Source organism: Carettochelys insculpta, chromosome 7 (genome assembly GCF_033958435.1).
Source record: "Carettochelys insculpta isolate YL-2023 chromosome 7, ASM3395843v1, whole genome shotgun sequence".
Classification (NCBI taxonomy): domain Eukaryota; kingdom Metazoa; phylum Chordata; order Testudines; family Carettochelyidae; genus Carettochelys; species Carettochelys insculpta.
This window is the reverse complement of record NC_134143.1, coordinates 75,329,475-75,351,448: the sequence shown is the minus strand read 5'-3', so window position 1 is coordinate 75,351,448 and position 21,974 is coordinate 75,329,475. Positions and strand designations below refer to the sequence as shown.

The 21,974-nt window shown below is 60.1% G+C and overlaps 1 protein-coding gene across 5 annotated transcripts in view; it reads left to right on the top strand.

Moving 5' to 3' along the window:
* Positions 1–19,574, top strand: part of HPSE2 (heparanase 2 (inactive)) — a 225,299-nt gene extending 205,725 nt beyond the window's left edge. For 3 of the 5 annotated variants that reach the window (XM_074999988.1, XM_074999987.1, XM_074999992.1), the window contains 3 exons: positions 15,267–15,412; positions 16,664–16,810; positions 18,074–19,574. In XM_074999988.1, coding sequence (XP_074856089.1) covers positions 15,267–15,412; positions 16,664–16,810; positions 18,074–18,544 — 764 coding nt within the window. In that variant the 3' untranslated portion in view covers positions 18,545–19,574. The remainder of the gene's footprint in view (positions 1–15,266; positions 15,413–16,663; positions 16,811–18,073) is intronic. The other 2 variants (XM_074999991.1, XM_074999989.1) reach the window with 1 other exon arrangement.
* Positions 19,575–21,974: the final 2,400 nt, after the last annotated feature.

Below are 21,974 nucleotides of genomic sequence, written 5' to 3'. Positions count from 1 at the left end.
CCACTCTTCTAGCAAAAGTTCTAAACTTGTCTCTGGGAGCTGCTGTTGAAGAGATGCAAACATATCTGGGGCACAGGAGCTTATTCAAGAAGTTCCTGGTGCAGAAGAAAGATGAAGGGTTCCATCTGAGTTTAGGTCTAAGGCAACTGGACAAGTCGACCTGGAAGTTCCAGTTTCAGATTCTAATTGTGGCTCAGCAAGTCCCCTGCTTTCAGTTAGGGATTGGTTCACACCTCCCTGTTTAAAAGGTGTGTTCCTATTGCAGGTGCACGGAGCCATCAGGAGCATCTTCGTTTGGTGGTGGCTCAGCAACATTTCTAGTACAAGGTCCTGCCATCTGGCCTCCCTACAGCACCAAGGACCCTGACAAAGGGTCTCTCTGTAGCTCTGGCACCTATAAGAATGTGGGGTAGTTCTCTTCATTCACATTGGACCACTGGCCACTGAAGTGCTCTTTATGCAAACATCTACTACATCACACCAGCTCCACAGTCGTCCTGTTTATGGTGCTCGTTCTGCTACTGAGCGTCAAAAAGTCATCTCTCTGCACTAATGAGAGATTAATTTCATAGGTGCTGTGTCGGATGCCGGAGCAGATGGCCTTTGCTCCCAGGGGGAAGGTTTCTAAAGACGGATTAATCTAGTTGGCACAGCCAGCTATGTTTAACCTGCAGGAAGATTTTCTTTCTGGGTCTTGTGGGCCTTATGGCAGCAACTGCTTTGGCGACGCTGTTTTTGTGAAGCTTCAGACTAACACAGCTACCTCCTGACTCCATTTGTTCAGAGTGAGGCAGCTGCGGCACCGGAGAGCTCAGCTTTATAGACCCAGACAAGCCTTCAGACGTTTGCTGCCCTGCCTCTGGATGTCCTGAATTTGTTGGTGTGTTGGAAAGACAGACTGGATGTCCTCCAAGGTGTCTTGTTCAGTCCTCCTTCACCTTCCATCACAATCACCTCCAATGCACCCAGCAACGGATGGGGAGTTCTTCCTGGTTGTCTTCCAGTTCCAGGCTGCTGGCTCTTTCTTATAAAAATCTTGCACACAAAAGTGTGGGAATTAAGAGCCCCTAGGTCTTTTCTTCCTCACATGAAGGGGAAGCTGCTCAGGTAACGACTGACAACGTGACTGCTGTGTGCTACAGCAGCAAGAAAGGAGGTGCTCGTTCTTGTCTGTTGTGGGCTGAGGCAGCCAGCGTCGAGCCTGGCGCATTCTCCAGAGTGCACGCACAGGGCCTGCAGCGAGCAGGGCGTGAGTGGAGCGTCTGTGGAGGGACAGTATTCAGTAAACGAGTGGCAGTACAACGACTTTCTCCAGCCGGGGTTTGCCTGTTGTAGACTGTTTGCAGCCAGGTGCAATGACGTGTCATCCCTCTGGGTCAGGAGCAGGAAGGGGCTGGCAAACCCTCTGAGATATTCCTGCTGTACTGGGGAGAGGGGCGTCTTGTCAGGCATCGGGGTCTGCAGCACAGCCAGGGTCCCAGCAGCCTTACGAGCTCAGCTGAACTGTAATGGGCAGCCTGAACGGCCAGATTGGTGCAAGGAGTCAGCAAACCAGCTGGGCAGCTGCTCAAAGCATTCACCCACAGCAGGGTTAGCTCCTGCACCCACCTTCTTCCCAGCCGTGCGCCTGCCTCAGACACAGCCCTGTCTCACTCCAGGGGACCCAGCTCTGAGCCTTGGCTCTAGCAGCTGGGCTCTTAGCCTGGCTCCTGCTCCTGGCTTCCAGCTCGTGCTCTAACAGGCATGACGCCCACATCCTGGTCACTGACACGGTTCAGACACTCCTGCTTTCCCCCCATTCTGGAAGTGCTGAGCAAAGCACATCCAGGTGATGCCAGGAGGAGTTTTGTTTGCCCCAGCTTGCGGAGGCAGCTGTGGTTCATGGATCTTCTGTTAGGAGAATTTCCAGACATCCCCCTTTGTCCCCAAACCAGCTGTCGCAACATGGCAAGAAGCTTCCTCCAGGTCTCAGGCCCTTCATCTGAGAGCTTGGGTGATGCAACTCTGGTACTGAGCAGCCCTGTGTTCCTGTCAGCCCAGGGAGCACTGCTCCATAGAGACCCGTTATCGTCTGAAATGAACTAGATTTGTCTCATGGATTCTGAGTCTTCAGTTCAGCTTCTGGCGCAGAATGTATAATGTGTGTGAAGTCAAAAGGCTTATCTGATGCCTCTTCAGGAGTTCCCACAGCAGCTGTTTCTACTTACTGTGCTTTGATGGCAGATCCTTGTTTATGCATGATACAGTTAGCAAGGGCTTGTCCAATCTGTACCCCCTGTGAGGGACCTGGTCCCACCGTGGGATCCCAGTTTGGCACACCTAGGCTTATGCAACCAGCATTTGACCCCTTGGCAGCGGGTTCTACGCTTTATTTAGCTAGAAACACTATTTATTTTTGCCTTCACATCAGCTGGAAGAGTAAGTCAATTGCACGCTCTGATGGCAGATCAGCCGTTCGCTATTTTTCATAAAGAAAAGGTACTGCTTAAACCTGCCCCAGGTGTTTACCAAAAACAGTGTCAGAATTTCACATCTGCCATATTATTAATTTACCATTTTCTCCCTTAAGATGCATGCTAATAAAGGAGACTGGTGCATGCGTTAGATGCAAGCATGGTTCTGGCATATTGTTTAAATAGAACTAAAAGTTTTAGAAAGTCATCTAGGTTATTTGTCTCTTAGTATATCTAGTCAAACTATTTCCAGCTGGGTTAAACAATGTATCAGGGAATGGTATAAATTAGCAGCCCTCTTTGTGCCTGCTGTTGTAAAAATCTCGTTTGCTAGGGCAGGGACACCATCTTTTGTGTGTTCCTCTCGGGCAGTTCAGGAGGACCGCTGCTTGGACATCACTCTGTGCTTTTCTCAAATCTCAAGCTTTGCATTTGCCTTCAAGAGCAGATGCCGGATTTGCTGTAATGGGGCTTCACTTGTTATTTACTTGGGACACTGTTCCCTCCTCCTAAGTTTTCAACACTGCTTCCCGGGCAGATCGCCCAGGAGCAGCAATGTGCCGAGCTGCCTGAGGAGGAAATGAAGGTTACTTACTTTTAACTCAGCTCTTTGAGGGGATGCTGCGTGTCCACACTTCCCCCCGCCTCGCCTGCTTTCCGACAGTCTGCCTTGATTCTCTGGGCTAGTAGTGGAAGGGCAGAGGTGAAAGGAAGGGGGTGTGCCCTGGGGCGCAGCTCCAGCAAGAGCTGGCTGAGCTGCAGCAGAAGCCAGCAGGCAGCTGCGTACAGAGCAGGCAGGGGCCCAGGCTGCAGTGCACAGGACCTGTAAGAAATGTAACTTACTTTCCCCCTGGGGAGGGCAGAAGAGGTAGAGCATGCAGCACGTCTCCTCATCCTCAGCACGTTTGGCTGGCAAGGGCGGGAATCGGCTGGCCTGGGGACGCTGCTTGGGGAGGCCCCGTGGGGAGGTACCGCCAGGTGGCAGCTTACGCGTGCCTGTGAGCGTGTAGAATCATCTTGAAGAACTGCCATGTCAAGTGCGTACCCTTCGTCATCTCATTGTGTGTGAGCAGAAGAGCCTCCGGCAGAGCCCTGGGCATGGTGGGTACATGTGCTTGCTGCGCACCAGCACTGGTCTGAGGGAAGGCTGGCAGCTCTGAGAGCTGTTTTCACTAGAAATGTGGCCCAAGCAGACTAAGAGCGTCACTCGTGAGCCTGTGCACTGCAGAAGTGGGATCTGCTGCATCTGGTCATTAGAATGTCCATCTGCCCACCTAGGCCGTGCCCACCAGCCGAAGATCTGCGTGCTTGGGACCGCTTCCAGACTCTCTCAGCGAGGAGCAAGTGCTTCCCTCTAGGCCTGGTGGCACCGATTTCAGTGCAAGTGTGCAGGGAGTGAATCCCAGGCTGTTCTCACTCTCTCTGGGATCCCTTGTGTCAAGTCGATGTGCCCTTGGATGCCTATGACTGATGACCGCGAAGGTGAGAAACCGGGCCAGTCTGGGCAAAGAAAGCTCACTAACAGCGGCTGCATGTGAGGGCTGTCTCCACTGGTGCTGACAGCAATGGGGCTGATGCAGGCCCAGGCATGGTCCTTACGTCAGGCTCTCTGGTCTTCTTCATCGAGACAGGGCTTGATCTTAAAGTGTTGGGCTCATTTCTTGATGGTGGTCCTCCAGGTTACCTGCTCCTCCACCTGCCTCTCCCAATGACAGCATCAATGTCTCACTTCACCGTGGTGTCTCTGTAGTGCTTCCTCTGCCAGCCACGAAGCCTCTCTCCGGTCCTCAGCTTTCTGTAGAAAATCTGCCTAGGCAATACTAGAACTGGAAGGAACCTCAAGAGGCCATCCAGTCCAGTCCACCGCACTCCCAGCAGGGCCAAGCACCATCTACACCAGCAGTGACAGGCATTTGTCTAACCTGCTCTTAAATATCTCCAGAGATGGAGATTCTACAACCTCCCTGGGCAATTTATTCCAGTGTTTAACCACCCTGACAGTTAGGAACTTATTCCTAATGTCCAACTGCAACTTTCCAAATGTCCCTTCTTGCAATTTAAGCCCATTGCTTTTTGTCCTAGCATCAGAAGTTCAACAGAATAATTTTTCTCCCTGCTCCTCGTAACAACCTTTGGAAGCTGTTGACGTGTCTCCTCTCGTTCTTCTCGTTTCTGGACTAAATAAACCTAAATCTTTCGGTTTTCCCTCAGAGGTCGTGTTTTCTCAAGCTTTAATCATTTGTGTTGCTCTTCTCCGGACCGTCTCCAGTTTGTCCGTATCTTTCCCAAAAGAAGGTGCCCAGAACTGGACACAGGACTCCATTTGCCATCTAATGGTCTGATTGGCACAGAGTAGAGCGGAAGAATGACTTCTCGTGGCTTGCTCACAACACACCTGTTCACGCATCCCAGAATCACGTTCGCTTTGTTTGCAGCAGCGTCACACTGTTGACTCATATTTAGTTTGTGGCTCCCTCTGAGCCTCAGACACTTTGTGCAGTGCTCATCACCAGGGGCGCGGGAAGGTGTGGCCCTGGGAAGCTGAGTCTGGTGGGAGCTGGATGTCTGGGTCCAGGAGCTGCTGGCTGTGGAGCCTGTGCAGGGGGAGAGGAGGTTGGGAAGCCGCGGACAGGGATCCCAGGAGCAGGGGCTGAGGCCAGCAGTGGGGGCAGAACTGACCGCCCCAGTCCAGCAAATCCCCTGGTGTGGGACAGCTCAGGTCCTGCGGGTGCTGGCAAGGGCAGTTGAACCTGAAGATTTTAATACTTCAGGCAGTGCCTCTTCCTTTCTCTCCCTGCCTGTCCTTTTTGAGCAAGTTGTGCCCTCCTGTGGCTATAGTCCTGTTACGTGTATTGGCCCGCCACGCACTGTGACCCCGTTCACTCTGTGAATGATGGGGTCCCAGGCAGCCCCTAGCTGTCATTAATCGCTCAGCTATCAAAATGACAGCTGAAGACTTTGCAATGTGGTCCCTGAGCATCTCATTGGATAGAGGCTTGGTGTGTGTGCAGGTGGGAGCCTGCAGCCTGCCCCCTCCCCACTCCCCCATTCACAAAGGCGAGTGCCAGACACCAGCGTTTGGTTCATTGGCCTGGGGAGGCTCCCGGCTGCAGGAGCAGCTCCCCCATCTGTGAATGCTCAGCCGGGAGAAACACTCCACCTCACCATCAGGTCCTGGCCCCTGCTCAGCTTTGGGCGCTGTGTTCCTTGGAGCGGGCTGAAGGCGGGGGGGAGGCTGCTGGTGTCTGCACACCTGTGTGTTCCCTGGGGCACTCAGCTGCCGCTGGTCTGGCTGGAGGTAAAAGCCACTTGCTGCGGGGCTGTGGGTTGTATCTGCTCTGCAGGTGGGTCTCCCCCGCCCCACCCTTCTCCCTCTTGGCCCCATGTCACAGGCTGGCTATTTGGTCAGCTTGGCCAGGAACAAGCTAGGGCAGTAACCTGCCACTGTGCCACCACCTCTGGGCGTAAGCCCTCAGGTGGTGAGTCCTGCCCCAGTGCCACGTGGCAGCCCAGGGCAGGGCCAGGCTGTACTGCGTGTGCTACGGGAACGTGGGCGATGTCTCTTTAAGGCGCAGGGACTGGTGGGGCGCATGCTGGTTCGCGTCTCCGTGATGTGGCTGCAAGCCGGTCCCCTTGCTGCGCTGCACATCCTGAGAGGGCTGCCAGACGCTGCCCCCTCCCGAGATCGCAATGCTTTAATCATGGCTGGAGCCGGGGAGAGTTGGGTGATTTACAGCAGCCCTGACCTGTCAGAGCACCAGCACATCTCCCAGCCTCCTTCTGCCTGCCCGGACAGCTGGGGCGTCTCCTGCGGGGGGCAAGCACCCCACCTTGCCCGCAGGAGACACCCCCCCGCTTGCCCAGCTGGCTGCCCAGTCAGCGCCCCCTCCTCACAGTCCGCTTACTGGATCCCCTCGCATCCCCAGCAGACCCCGAACGTGCACATCAGCCACAGCTAGAGCACACGGCCCAGGCTGGGGGGAAGGCTTCATGTGCACCAGGCCTGGGCCCTGGCACCTGCGGGGGCCGAGTCCCCGCACCTCTTTCCTTGCCTGGGGAGGCCTGTTCCGGAATGTGCAGCCAGCGCGGAGCCACGGCCCTGCCAGGACGAAGGGGGCTCTCTCTGGACGGTGCTGGAAGCCCTCGTTCCCGGGAGGATCAGTCGTGTGCACATTGTGCTGTCTGAGGAGCGGAGGCAGCTGGCAGAGGGCTCTGCCTGGGCCGCGGGCACATGAGCACTGACTGGGGGCACCCAGCCAGGAACGGGAGCAGTGTCTGTCCAGCTGTGTCCCCCAGGGAAAGCCTCGGGCGGAACGGCTCCTCAGCTGGCGGGGAGGGTTGGCGTGCCTTTGGCTTCCACCGCAGCCCCAAGAGCCCCAAGCCTCCGTGGCTGGAGCCAGACCTGGGCCCCTGGAGCTTAGCACTGGAGCGGAAAGCCGGCTGGCTGGTAGCCATGGCTGTGGAGCAGACGCATTGTTCTCTCTGTAGGTGTCTTGGTGGCACTGGCTGGGGCAGTGCACCAGAAAAGGTGGTGTGTGGCCACACCGCTGTGCTGTCCCAGGCCTCATTCCCCACCATAGGCTGAGCCTCGCGGGGGTGAGTTGCAGGGTGCCCCAAGCTCTGCACTCAGCGGCTGAGTGTCCACGCCTGCAGGGGCTGCCTGCTCTGCTGGGGCATCGCAGAACAGGACCCGTCTCTGTCCCTCTCCTGAGGCCCCGGAAGTGTTTCTTCTCTGACACTGACCCTGGCTGGGGAGTAGGGCAGGCTCAAGAGGTGGGCCGCTGAGGTCCTCCTTCGCCTGGCCTGCTGTCGGGCGCGCCTGTCTGCGCAGGCTCTCGCCGGGAGGGGGAGAATCAGCCTGCTGGCGTGGGCGTGTTCAGTGCTGTTCTGTGTTAATGGTCTGTGCCTCAGTCTCCCCCATCTGCTGCCTGGCTACCAAGGTGGCAAGACAAGGTTGTTCACTCTCCGCAGAGCCCCAGGGATGCAAGTGTGACTGACAGCTGGGGGGTCTCTCCTCGCACCATGGCCGGGGACTGGCTGTAAGGCCACGGCTACTCCAGTTGCCCAGACTTTTTGCAGTAGTGACTCACACCCACGGATGGCCCAGCCACGGGCTCTGCAGGAAGCCAGCCAGGGTGACCTGCTGCAGAGCCAAGGGCTGGGGAAGGCCAGTCCAAGGGAGCAGTGTGGGCCCTGGGAGCAGGAGACTCCTGGACAGGACGAGAGAGAGCACAGAGGGCTCTGGGCTGACTGTGCTGGACCAGGCTGTCACTCCCTGCTCTCTGAGCTGCCCCAGCTGGGGCCCTGCAGGTGCTAGGAGTGGGGCACATTGCTCCTTTCAGGTCCCAGGCTCTCCGGGGCCTCACTGAAGGGAGCCCCCAGCCTGACTCAGGGTGCTGAAGCCTGGGTCCAAGGAGGTGCTGGCCCTGGCTCCAGTGAGAGAGTGAGAGCCTAGGGCAGGGGCTGGCAACCCAAATAGCAAGAACCACCAACTCAGCAATTCCAGAGCCGCAGCGCATGTGCATACGAGACAGTCCTTAACAAGCAACGTCAGACTGGGCGTCGGTGTTAAGTGCAGCGTGAACACGGTGACGTGTAAAGCACCACCTTTACTGCAGGACGTAGCCTAGTACCTCAGCCCAGACGTGTGTGCTTGCACCTCTGTCTTCCTGCCTTTCCCTGACCCGTCTCTCTCCGGAGGGCGCTGGGGGCGTGAGCCAACGTGCCGAGCTCACAGAGCATTGCCATTTCCATAGTTCTTCATTTTGTGGCTTTCACCGTTTATCGAAAATAACCAGGAGGGTTTTGGGGTTTTTTTGGGGGGGGGGGTTTGTTTGTTTTTTGTTTTTTACTTTGCAATTATAGTGCCAGGAGCCACAAGGAAGTCCTCAAAGAGTTGCTCATGGCCCTGGAGCCGCAGGTTGCAGCCCCCTGTTCTAAGGGAACTTCAGGCCCTGCTCTAGGGGGCCAGTACCCTGAATACAGCTGCGGCCTCCCAGAGGCTGTTCCATGACAGTGACTCAGGCTGGAAATTCGCCCATCTCCCCAGGGCCTGGCTAGGCCAGCTGGAGGACTCTGCTACTGAGGACAACTCCGAGAGCCAGGCCTGCAGCCCCCCTGCCCTGTTCTAGGAGTGCCCAAGGCACTAGCTGTGATGGAGTCGGGGGAGTGCCTGTGTGAGTCAGGCTGGATGTGAGAGGCAAGCAGCAGCTCCCAGTGGCTAAGGATGACCCTGGGGCTACAACTGGCAGGTGACACCTCTGCCTGAACAAAGAGCAGGGAGGAGCTGAGCTGGGTTTTGAATCGGGGGTGGCAGTTAGAGGCTAGGAAAAGGGAGAGCTGGAAGGCAGCCAGCCTAAGGAGGGGGAAGCTACACCCCAGAGGGGCACCCCTCGGGGTCTTCTCCCCAGGACAGGTTGGAAGGACTGTCTCTGGCTGCTGTGCTGTCGCTTCTGTGAGAAACTGGACATCTGTTGCCTAATAAACCTGCTGTTGTACCTGCTGAGTGAGAGTCTCTCCTGCCAGCGGACAGGGTGCAGTGCAGGGGGACCCCTGAACCCCATCACACTAGCCACACTCCAAGTTTCCTCACTGGCCTCTTCTCAGCCTGGTTTTCTCTGTGTGGGGGACTGTGATTTGGGGGGTGAGCAATGGATTTCTTTCCCTATCTGTTTTCTCCCTCTCCCAGGGAGGCACGTGGCAACCTTCCCAGCACGGCCTGTCAGCAGCCGCCCTGCCGCAGCTGGCCTGTGCATTTGGCCATCTTCTTCTGTGTCTCGAGGGGAGATGCTGTGGAATTCCAGAGGCCTGGCTGTGTCAGCTGCAGCAGCCGGGGCCGCGGCTGGCGGCTTGTCCCACCCGGGAAAGGGCGGTGGCGGCTGGCGGCTCGTCCCACCCGGGAAAGGGCAGCGGCTGGAGGGCTCGTCCCATGTGGGAAAGGGCAGCGGCTGGCGGGCTCGTCCCACCCGGGAAAGGGCAGTGGCTGGAGGGCTCGTCCCATGTGGGAAAGGGCAGCGGCTGGAGGGCTCGTCCCACCCGGGAAAGGGCAGCGGCTGGCGGGCTCGTCCCACCCGGGAAAGGGCAGTGGCTGGAGGGCTCGTCCCATGTGGGAAAGGGCGGTGGCCACTGGCGGGCTCATCCCACCCGGGAGTTATTGTTCCAACCGCAGTGGGAAGGTGAAAAAAGGTCTGAGATCCCAGAAGGAATCACTCTTGGTTTCTGTCCCTCCAATTCAGCAGCTCTGCGACCTCCCTGCAGCCTGACTGGCCTGGCCTGGCCTGGCCTCTGTCAGCCAGAGGCGACGAGAGGACAGCTTGAGGCTAGTTCTCCATCTGCTCCAAGGCCCAGGAACCAGCACGTCTGCCTCCCTCCAGCCTGCGTGGGAAGAGCAGTGTCAGGTGGTTCCCTGACCCAGCCAGGATCTCACCTCTTCTCACCTTCACTGTGCAGCAGAGCTGGGGAAGCAGATGGGCTGGAAAGGGCAATGAGCTGTGGGGCCCAAGGCGATGCAGAGCCTGGCCAGTGCCGAGAGGCTGGCTGGTTGGCTGGCTGTTCCCAAGCTCCGCAGCCCTGTGCTGCCTGCCCAGTTGCCCTGGGAGAACCTCACTGGCTTGGCCAGCCGGCCGCGGCTGGAAGAGGCCTTCCCTTCTGCAGGTCCCCACACCATCTGCGGCTGGGACATGGTTCACAAGTGTTTCATGTCCTGAGGCAAACCCAGTGACTCTCACCACTGCTGGACTCTTCCCTTTGTGGGCCTGGGCTGCTCTGCTGCCTGCCTGGGCGGTGGGCACAGAGATGGGGTTCCTGGCTCTGCCCCGGGGGCTGCACAGAGCTCTCACTTGACGCTGAGAGCACAGGGGCTGACAGCCGTTCCCAGCCCTCCTGTTAGAGCGACATGTGCTTTGTGCACAATTTCACAAACCCAGCCCTCCAGCAGAGGTCAGGGGGTTACGCTCCCACCCCTCCCATAACCGCGCTGGAGACAGGAGGATCTGCTTAATAGGTCTGTCTGATGGGCTGATTAACCAGCCCCATTTCCAAGAGCTTACGTTTCTAGAGGCTCCTGCAATGAATTAAAGGATGAAGAGAGATAAAATGGGACCCTCTGGGTTTTCCTTCTCTGATGGAGAGCTCTTGGGCTGGGTTGGCCCATGTTACTGATAGATATGCTCTGCCTGAAGTCTACAAATCCCATGGCTTCAGACAGCTGCCTTTCCTGCCCGTAAATCAGGGCTCCCAGCCGGGAAAGCGGCTGAAGCACTGACCTGCTTTCTTTCCCAGGTGCTTGGTGCCTGCAGCCCCGCTGAGGGCCAGCAGAAGTCAATGGAAGCTCCTTCCCTTCCTTTGGGACCAGCAGCTGAGCGGATTCCTGTCTGTCGGGGACGTATATATTCCAACGTTGCATCTCTGCCTCTGGCTCAGCCCTCACCGCCAAACACCCCTGTCCTGCTCTCCCATGGAGACCCTGCCAGTGTGCGCTACGAGCCAGCCCGTCCGCATTAGCCAGCAGGCTCTCTGCAGAGCACTTTTCAAGTCACACCCCTGGAGCATTTGGTGGAGGTCGCATTGTCTACACCATGCCTGAGAGCTCTGTAAGGCGCAGGCCGTCCCCTGGGTGGCATTCCCAGTCACCCGCCCCCTCACACCCAGAGCACAGAGCCTGTGTTCCAGGGGCTCGACTGATGAAACGAGAGATCTCAAAGAGGGATTGCAAGTGGGAATTGTCATCCAGAGTGGTGGGGGGGTCCCACCGAGCTGTCCTTAGCCGAGCGCCATTCCACAGCTTTGTCAGTGCGCTGGCAGAAAAGGTAAAGCTGGGCCTCAGAAGGCTACAGAGAAGGTGGAGTGGGACAGGTTGGTTCTGCAGCCAGGCCTGGCCATGCACTTTCTTACAGTTGTGTGGCAGGTCAATGCTGGTGTAAGGATGCTGAGTAGCCAGCCTCAGGGCGGACTGCCGGGGGCAGGGCACCAAGCTTGGACCTGTACTTAGGTGTCACCGGCCTGGTGACAAGTGTGAACGCCAAACACACTGTAACAATCTGACCCTGCAGTCCCTGGACGCCCCTGGGGCACTCCAGCCTACCAGCCACCCAGCTGGACTATGTGGTAGATGGCCGCATGCACCAAAAACCACACCAATGCCCAGAAGACACATCCCATAGCCCAGGTCTGATGTACTCAGAGCGCAAAGCAAAGACCATGCTTGTCACCAAGCCTGTAACAAACTACCATAAAGTGTATTGACTAGAAAGAAAATGAGAAGTAGCTACAAGGTTAAAACAAGCAAAAGTTTCCTCCCCCCTCCCCCCTCCCCCCGTCCCCCAAATGAAATGTCGTCTTACGGTCCAACGGGGAATGGTTGGTGCTATAATATGCAAGCACTGTATGGCCCTCAAGGCTCTCCTGAGCCAAGCAGCTTGGGGATCGCCTGCTTATGGTTCGAAATATCGCCTCGCCAAGTTTCAAGCAGCACCGTGATGAGATTCCTCCTTGCCAGGGATTTTCGTACATTCATGCTATGCTGGGATAAGGATTGGGCATGTGCCCTCTGGAGATCCAATGTCACCAAGTGTCTTCGTCATGCGCTTAGACAGAGCGAGAGACAAGACCAAGGAAGAGGTAAAAGGGGTATCGGTGCACAGGCTGAGAATTAATAACTTGAGGTTTGCGGCTGATATAGTTATCATTGAGGGAGATGAGAAGCTAACGAGAGCAGTGCAGGTGCTAAACAAGGAAGGGAAGTGGTACAGACGGGTTATGAGCAGTGCTAAAATGAAGACAATGGTATTTGGAGCTAAGGAAATAAGACGGAAGATCAGCATCGATAGGAACAAACTAGCGAACGTAGAGAAGTTCACGTATCTGGGGAGCAGCATGAGGTGTGATCTAGACTGTAAGCAGGAAATAGCGACTAGAACAGCGAAAGCCAGAGCGAGTCTGAAGGCGATGGATCAGATCTGGAAAAGCAAAGCAACGAGCTTAGGAACGGAGCTGAGCGCCTTGAAAACGTGTATTCAGCACGTTTGTTGTTGTACGGCTGTGAGACGGGGGTGGGAATGAAATATTGGAAGAGAAGGATATTGGCATTCGAGAGGAGTTGTTATAGAAAGAGATCCTGAGAACAGGATGGAGGCAGAAGGTCACCAGCGAGGAATTCTACAGGAAGATGCAGCCGGAAGAGAACCTGCTGCAGGAGGTTATAAAACGGAAGCTACAGCTATTCGGGCAGATCTGCAGAATGAACGATGAACAACCCTGGTATTCAGCATAACGGATGGCTGACTAGGAGAGGCAGACCCCGCAGAGAATGGGGGGATGATATAGCAGATTGGCGCCGAGCCAGCCTACGGAAACGAAGCTGCTCCTCACTGGCCAGGGAAAGGTGGAAGGAAATAGTGGGAGAGGCATCGGAGGCCAACGGGTGCGGAGCCCACGGCTGTTGATGATGATGTTGTGCCATCTGCCAGAGCAATCAGCAAGCTCTTTTGCCCACTGATGTTCCAGAATGGCTGGGCTGGTGTCTGCGCTGCTCTCCCTAGGGAGCAGCTGTCACCGCTTGTGGGAAGCTGGCACTCCCCACACTGAGGCTACGTCTACACGTGAAGCCAACATCGAAATAGGCTATTTCGATGAATAACGTCTACACGTCCTCCAGGGCTGGCAACGTCGACGTTCAACTTCGACGTTGCGCGGCACCACATCGAAATAGGCGCAGCGAGGGAACGTCTACACACCAAAGTAGCACACATCGAAATAAGGGTGCCAGGCACAGCTGCAGACAGGGTCACAGGGCGGACTCAACAGCCAGCCGCTCCCTTAAAGGGCTCCTCCCAGACACAGTTGCACTAAACAACACAAGATACACAGAGCCTACAACTGGTTGCAGACCCTGTGCCTGCAGCATGGATCCCCAGCTGCCGCAGCAGCAGCCAGAAGCCCTGGGCTAAGGGCTGCTGCCCACGGTGACCATAGAGCCCTGCAGGGGCTGGAGAGAGAGCATCTCTCAACCTCCCAGCTGATGGACGCCATGGAGGACCCAGCAATTTCAACGTTGCGGGACGCGGATCGTCTACACGGTCCCTACTTCGACGTTGAACGTCGAAGTAGGGCGCTATTCCTATCTCCTCATGAGGTTAGCGACTTCGACGTCTCGCCGCCTAACGTCGAAGTTAACTTCGAAATAGCGCCCGACACGTGTAGCCGTGACGGGCGCTATTTCGAAGTTAGTGCCGCTACTTCGAAGTAGCGTGCATGTGTAGACACAGCTTGAGGGAGAATGTCCCTCCGGCCGGTGGGGGGTTAAACACTTTTTTAGTAACAGAGCGAACACTTAACTATGGCCTGATGACCCAGGACAGGGCTCCTCCAGGGAGGGTTCGTGCCTGCAGACCCCTAGGCATTGCACAGCGTCTAAAAGCTGCACACCTGGATTAGCACACTGCCGAGGCAGGCGGCTTTCTGGTGAGGAACTGGCCAGGGCCTAGTGAGGCCCGGGGCAGCCAGCTACCCAGCACAGGTGGCACTTCTGAGAGGGGGCCTGCGGGGCGAAGGGCCGTGGCATCACCAGGGACTTACTAACAGTGCGGTCTCAGTGCCTGTAGCTGCGAGAAGAAGCAGGGGCAGGGAGGGGTGGGTGAGTCCGGTACTGGGATTCTCTCTGCAGGTCTAGTCTCTGCCCCTCAGACGGGGTGCATACCGTCGGAAAGGGAGGGAGCGGGGCCAGAGGGGCAATAGCGGGGGGGCCTGGTGCTGGCAGCAGGGGTTGGGCCCTCCACTCTCGCTGGTGGGAAGCAGAGAGATGGGGAGCGTGGGGGAGCTGACCCTCGCTGTCAGCACCAGGCCCCCCACTGCTCCCCCAGGCCAGTCGCGCCGGGAAGGAGGTTGGGGAAGAGGCAGATAGGGGAGGACCAGGCTTGGGCCCTGGGGCAGGGGGCATTGGCCTGGCGCCCCCAGCGGCACAGGGAGGAGTCACTGGTGCCCCCTGCCGGTGCAGTGTGTGCTGGCCCTAGAGGCTGCCAAGGAGCAGAGGGTGTGTTGTGGTCTCTGCTCCAGGCCTCCTCTCTTCTCATCCCCTGACTGTCTGCATTGTCCCCTCAGCAGCTGGAGCCAGGGCTTAGCGGGTCTCCTCTCAGCTGAGTGGGGGGGGCAGACTCACCTGCCCCAGGGTCTACCCATGGGGCCTTTCCCAGTCTCCAGCCCATCTCACCAATGTCTTTCCTCCCCCGCTGGTTCCTCCTCCTCCCTGCTGCCTGGACGCCTGGGTTCACTGGTCACCCAGGTGAGCCAGGCCCCAGCCCACCCGAGATGGAGCAGGCCGGCTGGCTTTGTGGGGGTGGGCGGGGGCCTGGCGTGGGTGAGGAGCCTGCCCGGGGACGGCAGACTGCGCAGCCCGTGGCGGTTAACACGTGCAGGTGTCTCTCCTGAGCACGCGCCGCCTGAGTGTTTTCAGGGGGCGATCGGGTAGCTGGGTTTGGGGACGTTTGCGGGGAGCCACCCCAGGGGCCAGGCCTGCCACACAGGCCCTGCTCCAGAGCAGAGGCGCTAGAGCAGCTGAAGGCGATGGAGCCGGAGTTCCTGGGAGCTCACAAACCCAGGCACCTTCCCAGCCCTGAGTCCAGGGAGGTGCTGAACGGTTGGGCTGAAAGCTCCCGGAAATGCTGAGCCCTGGCGCGGGAAGCTGCAGCCCGAAGGGTTGGAGGCCAGCGAGGCTGAGCCACGGGGAGGAGGGCGGTGCAGCAGGGTGCGCAGGCGGCTCGGCTCCTGGCCCGGGGGTGCAGCGCAGCTGCTGACGCGTCGCTGCTTCCCTCCCTGCAGGATTACTGGCTGTCGCTGCTCTACAAGCGTCTGGTTGGGCCCAAGGTGCTGGCCGTCCACGTGGCAGGGCTTCAGGGGAAGCCACGGCCTGGCAGGGTTATTCGGGACAAGCTCCGCATCTACGCACACTGCACCAGCCACCACAAGTCAGTCCCCTCCGTCTGGCAGCCTGCCTGCTCCTTGCACCGCCCCGGCTCCAGGGCGGAGCGAGAGGGGGGTCCCCACCCTGCATGCCATGGCCTGGGGTGTTATGCTATCACCGGGTCGCCCTGTGCCCGCCGCTGACAGATGGCCTGGTGCGGCTGCCCGGCTGCAGCCTCTGGGCTGGCCGAGGCTGGGGCTGTGGGGGACAGGGCTGTGTGGCGTGGGAGGGCTGTGAGGGGCTGCCCTCCTTGGATGGGGCCTTGGGAAAGGGGCTGCCCCTTGCCATGTGAGTGAGCTGGCCGTGGCTGCGGGTCCCTGAGCCCTGAGAGCGGGGCGGGAACTGGCAGCTGCAGCCCAAGCCTGACGGGAGATCAAGGGAGTGGGTTTCACCCGGCCTCTGCGGGTTGGGTTACACGGGCCTCCGGCTGCCTGGCACGCTGAGAAGCCCTTTCACAGGGTCCCCCGCGGGGGCGCAAGTCCCCGTTGTGACGGAGGGGAGGTCCTGGCTACACGGGCCACATGCTGCCAGCACCCACCCTCCCCCAGCAGGCTCCTCGGCCAGCACTGACGGGGCTGCGTGCTGCTCTCGGGGGGACGTGTCCGGAGTGCACAGCACACCCTCGCCCGGGACTCAGCACTCCCTAGGCTCCCCTCATGCTCTGCGGAGATGGAGCCAGGACGCCCCACGGCACAGCCCTGGTGCCCTGCTCTTTCGCTTGCAAGGGAGGGGAAGCCACAGCCCCGGGCCCCTCGCCGGCTGCCTGGGAGCACCAGTCCCTGCCCTGCTCTGACCCGTGTCCTGGAGGCAATGGCACAGCCTGGAGCCACGTGGACCAGGTGTGTGCCTGTGCCCTGAGCTGCTTAGAGGGCAAATCAAGGCCCAAAGGCTGCTCGTGCCATGGCACGGTGCTACTCAGCCCACCATGAGCCCATCCTGGACCCTCGCTAGGCCTGGGGGGGCAGAGCCAGGGCACAGCCCCCCATCCAACCTGGGGGAATGGGGCCAGTGCACCCCTCTGGAGAGCTAGAGTCTGCACCAGCTGCTCACAGCCCGGCTGCCCACGGAGGGCCGGCCTCTGCCAGCCCTGCCTCTTTCCAAGTACAGAGTTGGTGCAGCGCTGCCGAAGGCTGGCTCCCAGCACGGTTCCCAGCACCTCCCGGTGTGGCTGCACCGTTTTAAGGCTGCCCAGAAGCAGTGTGTTCCCTTGCAGCTGGGCTCACAGCCCCACCTTAACCAGCCCTTCCCTTCCCAGCCAGCATTATGCGCGAGGCTCCATCACCCTCTACATCATCAACCTGCACCGCTCCCGGAAGAAAATCAAGCTGGTGGGGACGCTGCGGGACAAGGTTGTCCACCAGTACCTGCTTCAGCCAGAGGGCACAGAGGGGCTCCACGCCCGGTGAGTGCAGAGCCAGGGGGCGTTGCTGCACATGGCACGGGGCTGGCAACCCCTCACGCCAGTGCACAGCCTGCTGCGGCGGCCTCGTGCTGGGCGCCTAAGCCAGGCCACGGTGCAGCCGGGACACACAAGCGCTGGCTGCGTCGCTCAGCCCAGGCCGGGCGCTGGCTCAGACGCTGTACGCACACGCCCCAGGGGCTCGGCGTGCCCCGGGCATGGTACGAATCTGCTGCAGCAGTGACGCTGGCACGTGGAGCAGACGGGCACTGCCTGCAGCCCTGGCCCATCTCCACCTCAGCTGGGCAGCGCCTGGGGCCTGTGCAGTGACTGGGGTACAGACGTGGCCTGGGTCTCTCTGCCTATCACTGTGTGCCAGCAGCGCAGGCCGGGGCACTCCCAAGGCACCGCGCCTTGGGAGACGGGCCCTGCCAGGCACGGGCAGCCTCACATGGCGAGTGGGCCGCATTGGGGCCACAGCAGCACCAGAGCCCAGCACTGCCTCCGGCAGCTCAGCGCGCTGCCGATCAGCTGTTCCCATTGTTCCAGCTCTGGGTGGGAAGAGGGGCCGGGAGGGAGCGCGAAGGGGCGACTTGCAGCTCCGCCAGAGGTGCAGGGAGCGCGGCTGCGGTGCCCTGGGGCACAAGAGGCACTTGGGAGTGGGGCAGCCAGGGGATCGGTGGGCTGCATGCAGCCCCCATCTCAGGGTTGCCCCCCACTGACTTCCGGCTCGGTTGGGAAGGGAGCCAGGACTAGAACCCAGCTCCCGTGCCGCAGGCCTTGCCGAGGTGCTCGCCCAGCATGGTGCTGGCGGTGCTGGCTGTCCGTCTCTGCCCGGCCGCACCGCGCGGGCACAGCTGACACGCAGCAGCCTGGCACAGACCCAGGGGCTTGTGGGAGCTGGACTGCGGGGTGCCAGACAGGCCGGGCATGCAGATGGGGTTTGCTCGGCACCCAGAGGTGCTCAAGGAGACACGACCTGACGTGAGGTCCCGCGATAAGGGACCGAGTCTGGTGGTGCTGAGTGCCTGCAGTCCCCCCAGCTCCTGCTCAGCTCCCGGGGAGATCAGGCGTTAGCCCTGCAGAGGTCTTGGTGCCGCCGGCTCTTGCCGTTGGTCATCCCTGGCCCTTGGTGCGCTGGGGTCTCCCCCTGCTCTGTGCAAGCTCCCTGGGCAGAGAGCGCAGCGTCCAGCCCCAGGCGCTCGATGTGTCTGCGCTGGGCTGTGGCCAGCACACAGGCACTGACCCGGGTGCATTGTCCCGCAGGGCCGTGCAGCTCAACGGGCAGCCGCTGGCCATGGCAGACGATGGGACGCTACCCGAGCTGAAACCTCGCCCCCTCCGCGCTGGCCGCACCCTGGTCATCCCACCGCTGAGCATGAGCTTCTACGTGGTGAAAAACGTTCACGCCTTGGCCTGCCGGTACCGGTAGCTCTGCCCGAACGCCGCTGCGCAGGAGGAGAACTGCTGACCCTCTGGAACCTCCTGCCCAGACCCCGCTGCCAGGGGCAGGGCCTGGGCCGTCCCTTTGCCAGGGCCAGCTGGTGCTCAGGGCCCCTCCCTGGGACTCTGCCCCCAGAGAGCTGTGCAGCCACTGGCAAGTCCTGGGCCCCTTGGAGGAGAATCGCTCTGCGCAGAGGAGTCCAGGGCGGGAGCAAAGACCCAGCAAACTCTCCCCCGGCAGCGCCTGGCCCTGGCGGCTTAGGCAGGGCTCCTGAGCGTGTGGCTGGGGCGTGAGGCCGGCCGGCCATGATGTCAGTGATGAAACCACTGGCTCGTGGCAGGAAAGTGCGCCAATTTCCTACCCACTGCAGTGATGTGGGGCGATGGGGCCCAGGAGCTGCCAGCCACACGCCTTCCTCACGTCAGCTGTGGAAATTGGGCTGGAAACCTGGCCAGTGCCCAGGCGGTGGGCGAGGCCTGGTGGGATTGCCCTGCGACAGGGTGCGGCCGTGCTCTGGGGTAGTGCAGAGCTGCAGGGCCAGGGCTGTGCTTCTAGCCTGGCAACGGGCACACAAGGCGCCCTGCCAAGGGGACAGAGCTAGGTCAGCTGGCTGGAGCCAGCCCAGCCCTTCAGCCTCTCCCCTTCCCTGGGCTAGCCAGGGCCACGGGGGACGGGCAGGAACACTCCCAACTCTGCTGTCCCCTGGGCAAAGTTTGCTGGGCCACAGTGCCAGGTGCCCTTGGCAGCTCCCGCCAGCTGGGCCCCCTTGTCCTTCTCCCCCAGCTTCCGTCCCGCTGCCTGCACCGGGGGAGACACGGCAGGCGCAGTGCAGCAGGGCCATGGGGAAACTTCCTGGTGCACCCCGGGGCAGGGGCTGGCCACTGACCGGCCCAGGGTGCATGTTGCCCTCTGGCTGCTGCTTCCCTCGGATCAGGGAGCCAGGGCCTGGCTGTGCCCACCCGCTGCGAGCCGGAGGCTGGGCGGCTCCTGGTAGCCCCCCACCCAGCCCTGGGAGCCTTGGGCATGGGAGCAGCTCCCCCGCTGCCCTGGGTCGCTAGCTGGGCGAGGGGGACACGGGCACAGCTTTTACTTCATCAGCTCCTCGTGGGGCACGAGCCTGCAGCTGCTCCCCACACGCCAGGAGAGGCGCTGGGGACAGCAGGGGTGCAGCTGCCAGGCGGCGTCTCAGCCACGCTACGGGAGCGCGCAGAGCCCTGCGCGGGGGGGCGGTCACGAGGAGGCGTGTGGGGCCCAGCCGAGCCTTGTGCGAGAGGGTGGTTGTGAGGAAGTGTGCGTGGCCAAGCCCTGTGTGGGGGGGGTAGTTGTGAGGAAGTGTGTGAGGCTGGGCCGAGCTCTGTGTGGGGGAGGGGGAGTAGTTGTGAGGAAGTGTGTGTGGCCGGGCCGAGCTCTGTGCGGGGGGGGGGTAGTTGTGAGGAAGTGTGTGGGGCCCGGCCGAGCTCTGTGTTTGGGGGGGGTAGTTGTGAGGAAGTGTGTGTGGCCGGGCCGAGCTCTGTGCGGGGGGGGGTAGTTGTGAGGAAGTGTGTGAGGCTGGGCCGAGCTCTGTGTGGGGGAGGGGGGGGTAGTTGTGAGGAAGTGTGTGGGGCCCGGCCGAGCTCTGTGTTTGGGGGGGTAGTTGTGAGGAAGTGTGTGGGCCCTTCCTAGCCCTGGGGGGGGTAGTTGTGAGGAGGTGTGCGAGACCCGGCCGAGCCCTGTGCGGGGGAGGGGGGTAGTTGTGAGGAAGTGTGTGGGGCCCAGCCGAGCTCTGTGCGGGGGGCAGGGGATAGTTGTGAGGAAGTGTGTGTGGCCCGGCAGAGTCCTATGTGGGGGGGGGTAGTTGTGAGGAGGTGTGTGGGCCCTTCCTAGCCCTGTGGGGGGGGGTAGTTGTGAGGAAGTGTGTGGGGCCGAGCCGAGCCCTGTGCAAAGGGGTAGTTGTGAGGAGGTGTGTGTGGCCAGGCCAAGCTCTGTGCGGGGTGGGGGGGGTAGTTGTGAGGAAGTGTGTGTGTGGCCGGGCTGAGCTCTGTGAGGGGGGCGGGGGGGTAGTTGTGAGGAGGTGTGTGGGCCCTTCCTAGCCCTGCGGGGGGGTTAGTTGTGAGGAGGTGTGCGTGGCCTGGCAGAGTCCTATGCAGGTGCCGCGGCCATGAGGCTTCCCAGCTCTGGCCCTGGCCCTGGCCCTGGCCCTGGCTGTGGGGTGCGAACTGGGCCCACGGGAGCCTTCGCTGGAATGTTAATATTTAAATTATATTTTATGAAGACGAAGGAGAAGGAGAAGCTTGGAGGCAGGTGGGGGCCCCGCTCCCCGGCTCGCAGGACAATGGGCCGGGGACGCCTGGGCACGTCCCCGCACTGGTCCCCAGCAGGCTCACTCCGCTAGAGGTGTGAATATTTCCTTCCAGAAGAGATTTTATTGAGGCGTGTGGAGAGCCGGGCTCCGGGGTCGTGTTTCTGTTGGGTGGGGAGGTGGTGGGTAATAAAGGTGGCTGTCCAGCCAGGCCTGGCCTTGTCTCTCCCAGCCGTGAAGGCCCTGGCAGACGGGCGCGTTTCCTAGCTCCTGCTCCGGGACTGGCACAGGCTGGAGTCAGGGCTACACGACAGAGCAGGTGCCAACGCCCCAGCTCACGTGTGTTTGCACCAAAGCCTGTCACCTGTTTGTGCACATGCTCCTTGGTGCACCCTGCCTGGGGGGGGCCAGGCTCCCAGAGTGGTGCCAGCAGCACAGGCCGCGGGAGAGGCCCTCGTGCCCAGAAAGCCGGAAGGGTGGAGGCGCAGCTCGCCGCGACGAGGCGCAGTCCGAGTTCTGCACCGTCCTGCGGCAGATGTCACTGCAGCTGGACAAGACCCTGGCTGGCGTGGGTGCGAATTTCCCGGGAGCCCTGCCAATGCAAGGGGTCCCCAGGTCTGGGGAAAAGGGGACGGGGTCTGGCTGGGGAACGAAGGCCTGAGTGCGGGAGAGCGACTGCACCGGCCACTCCAGTGCCACAGGTGCCATGCCGCCAGGAGCTGGGCTCCAGACGTGCCGAGAGGGGCCAGTGACTCGGAGAGCATGGCCATGTCTCCCGCAGAGAAGTGAAGACCGGGGCTGGATTCTGTACCCGCTCCAGAGCGTGCAGCACCATCCTTACCCATACACAGACTGCACAGCCGCATAGGGCGCCAGAAAATCTGGGGTACCACGGGGTGTAGTGGCCACGCATCAGCCCACTCTGTGCTCTGCTTCCTTGGAGAGGACCTCACTAAGTTCAAAGTGAAAAGTTGCCAGAGCTCTCAGCAACCCGGTGAAAGACCTCAGAGGGCAGCTGTGTCATTCACGCTGTAACGAAACCATGTGCAGTGCTTGGCCAAGCCTTGTCAGCTGCAGAATATGCTGTCTCCCGGGGCCAGGCGTGTCCCGCTGTACCTTCACAGCTACCAAGCAGTCCTGGAGTACCTCAGAGGCTAACACCTTTCTTTATTTATCAGGTAATGAGCTTTCTGAGGAAGTGGGTCTTACCCACCGGAGCTCATCACCTAACAAATACGTGTCAGTCTCTAAAGTGCTCCAGGACTGCTTGGTAGCTGTGGATTTACTGTGTTAGTCGACAGGACCTTTGCTTAATATTTGTTTTAAATATTTGATTACCATGTTGCTGAAGATTATAAAATCACACCTCTAAGAAATTCTGCACCCCCAGCTACCTTCCAGCGTAGGAGCAGCAGTATTATAGCACTGCTTAGGGCCCCATAAGT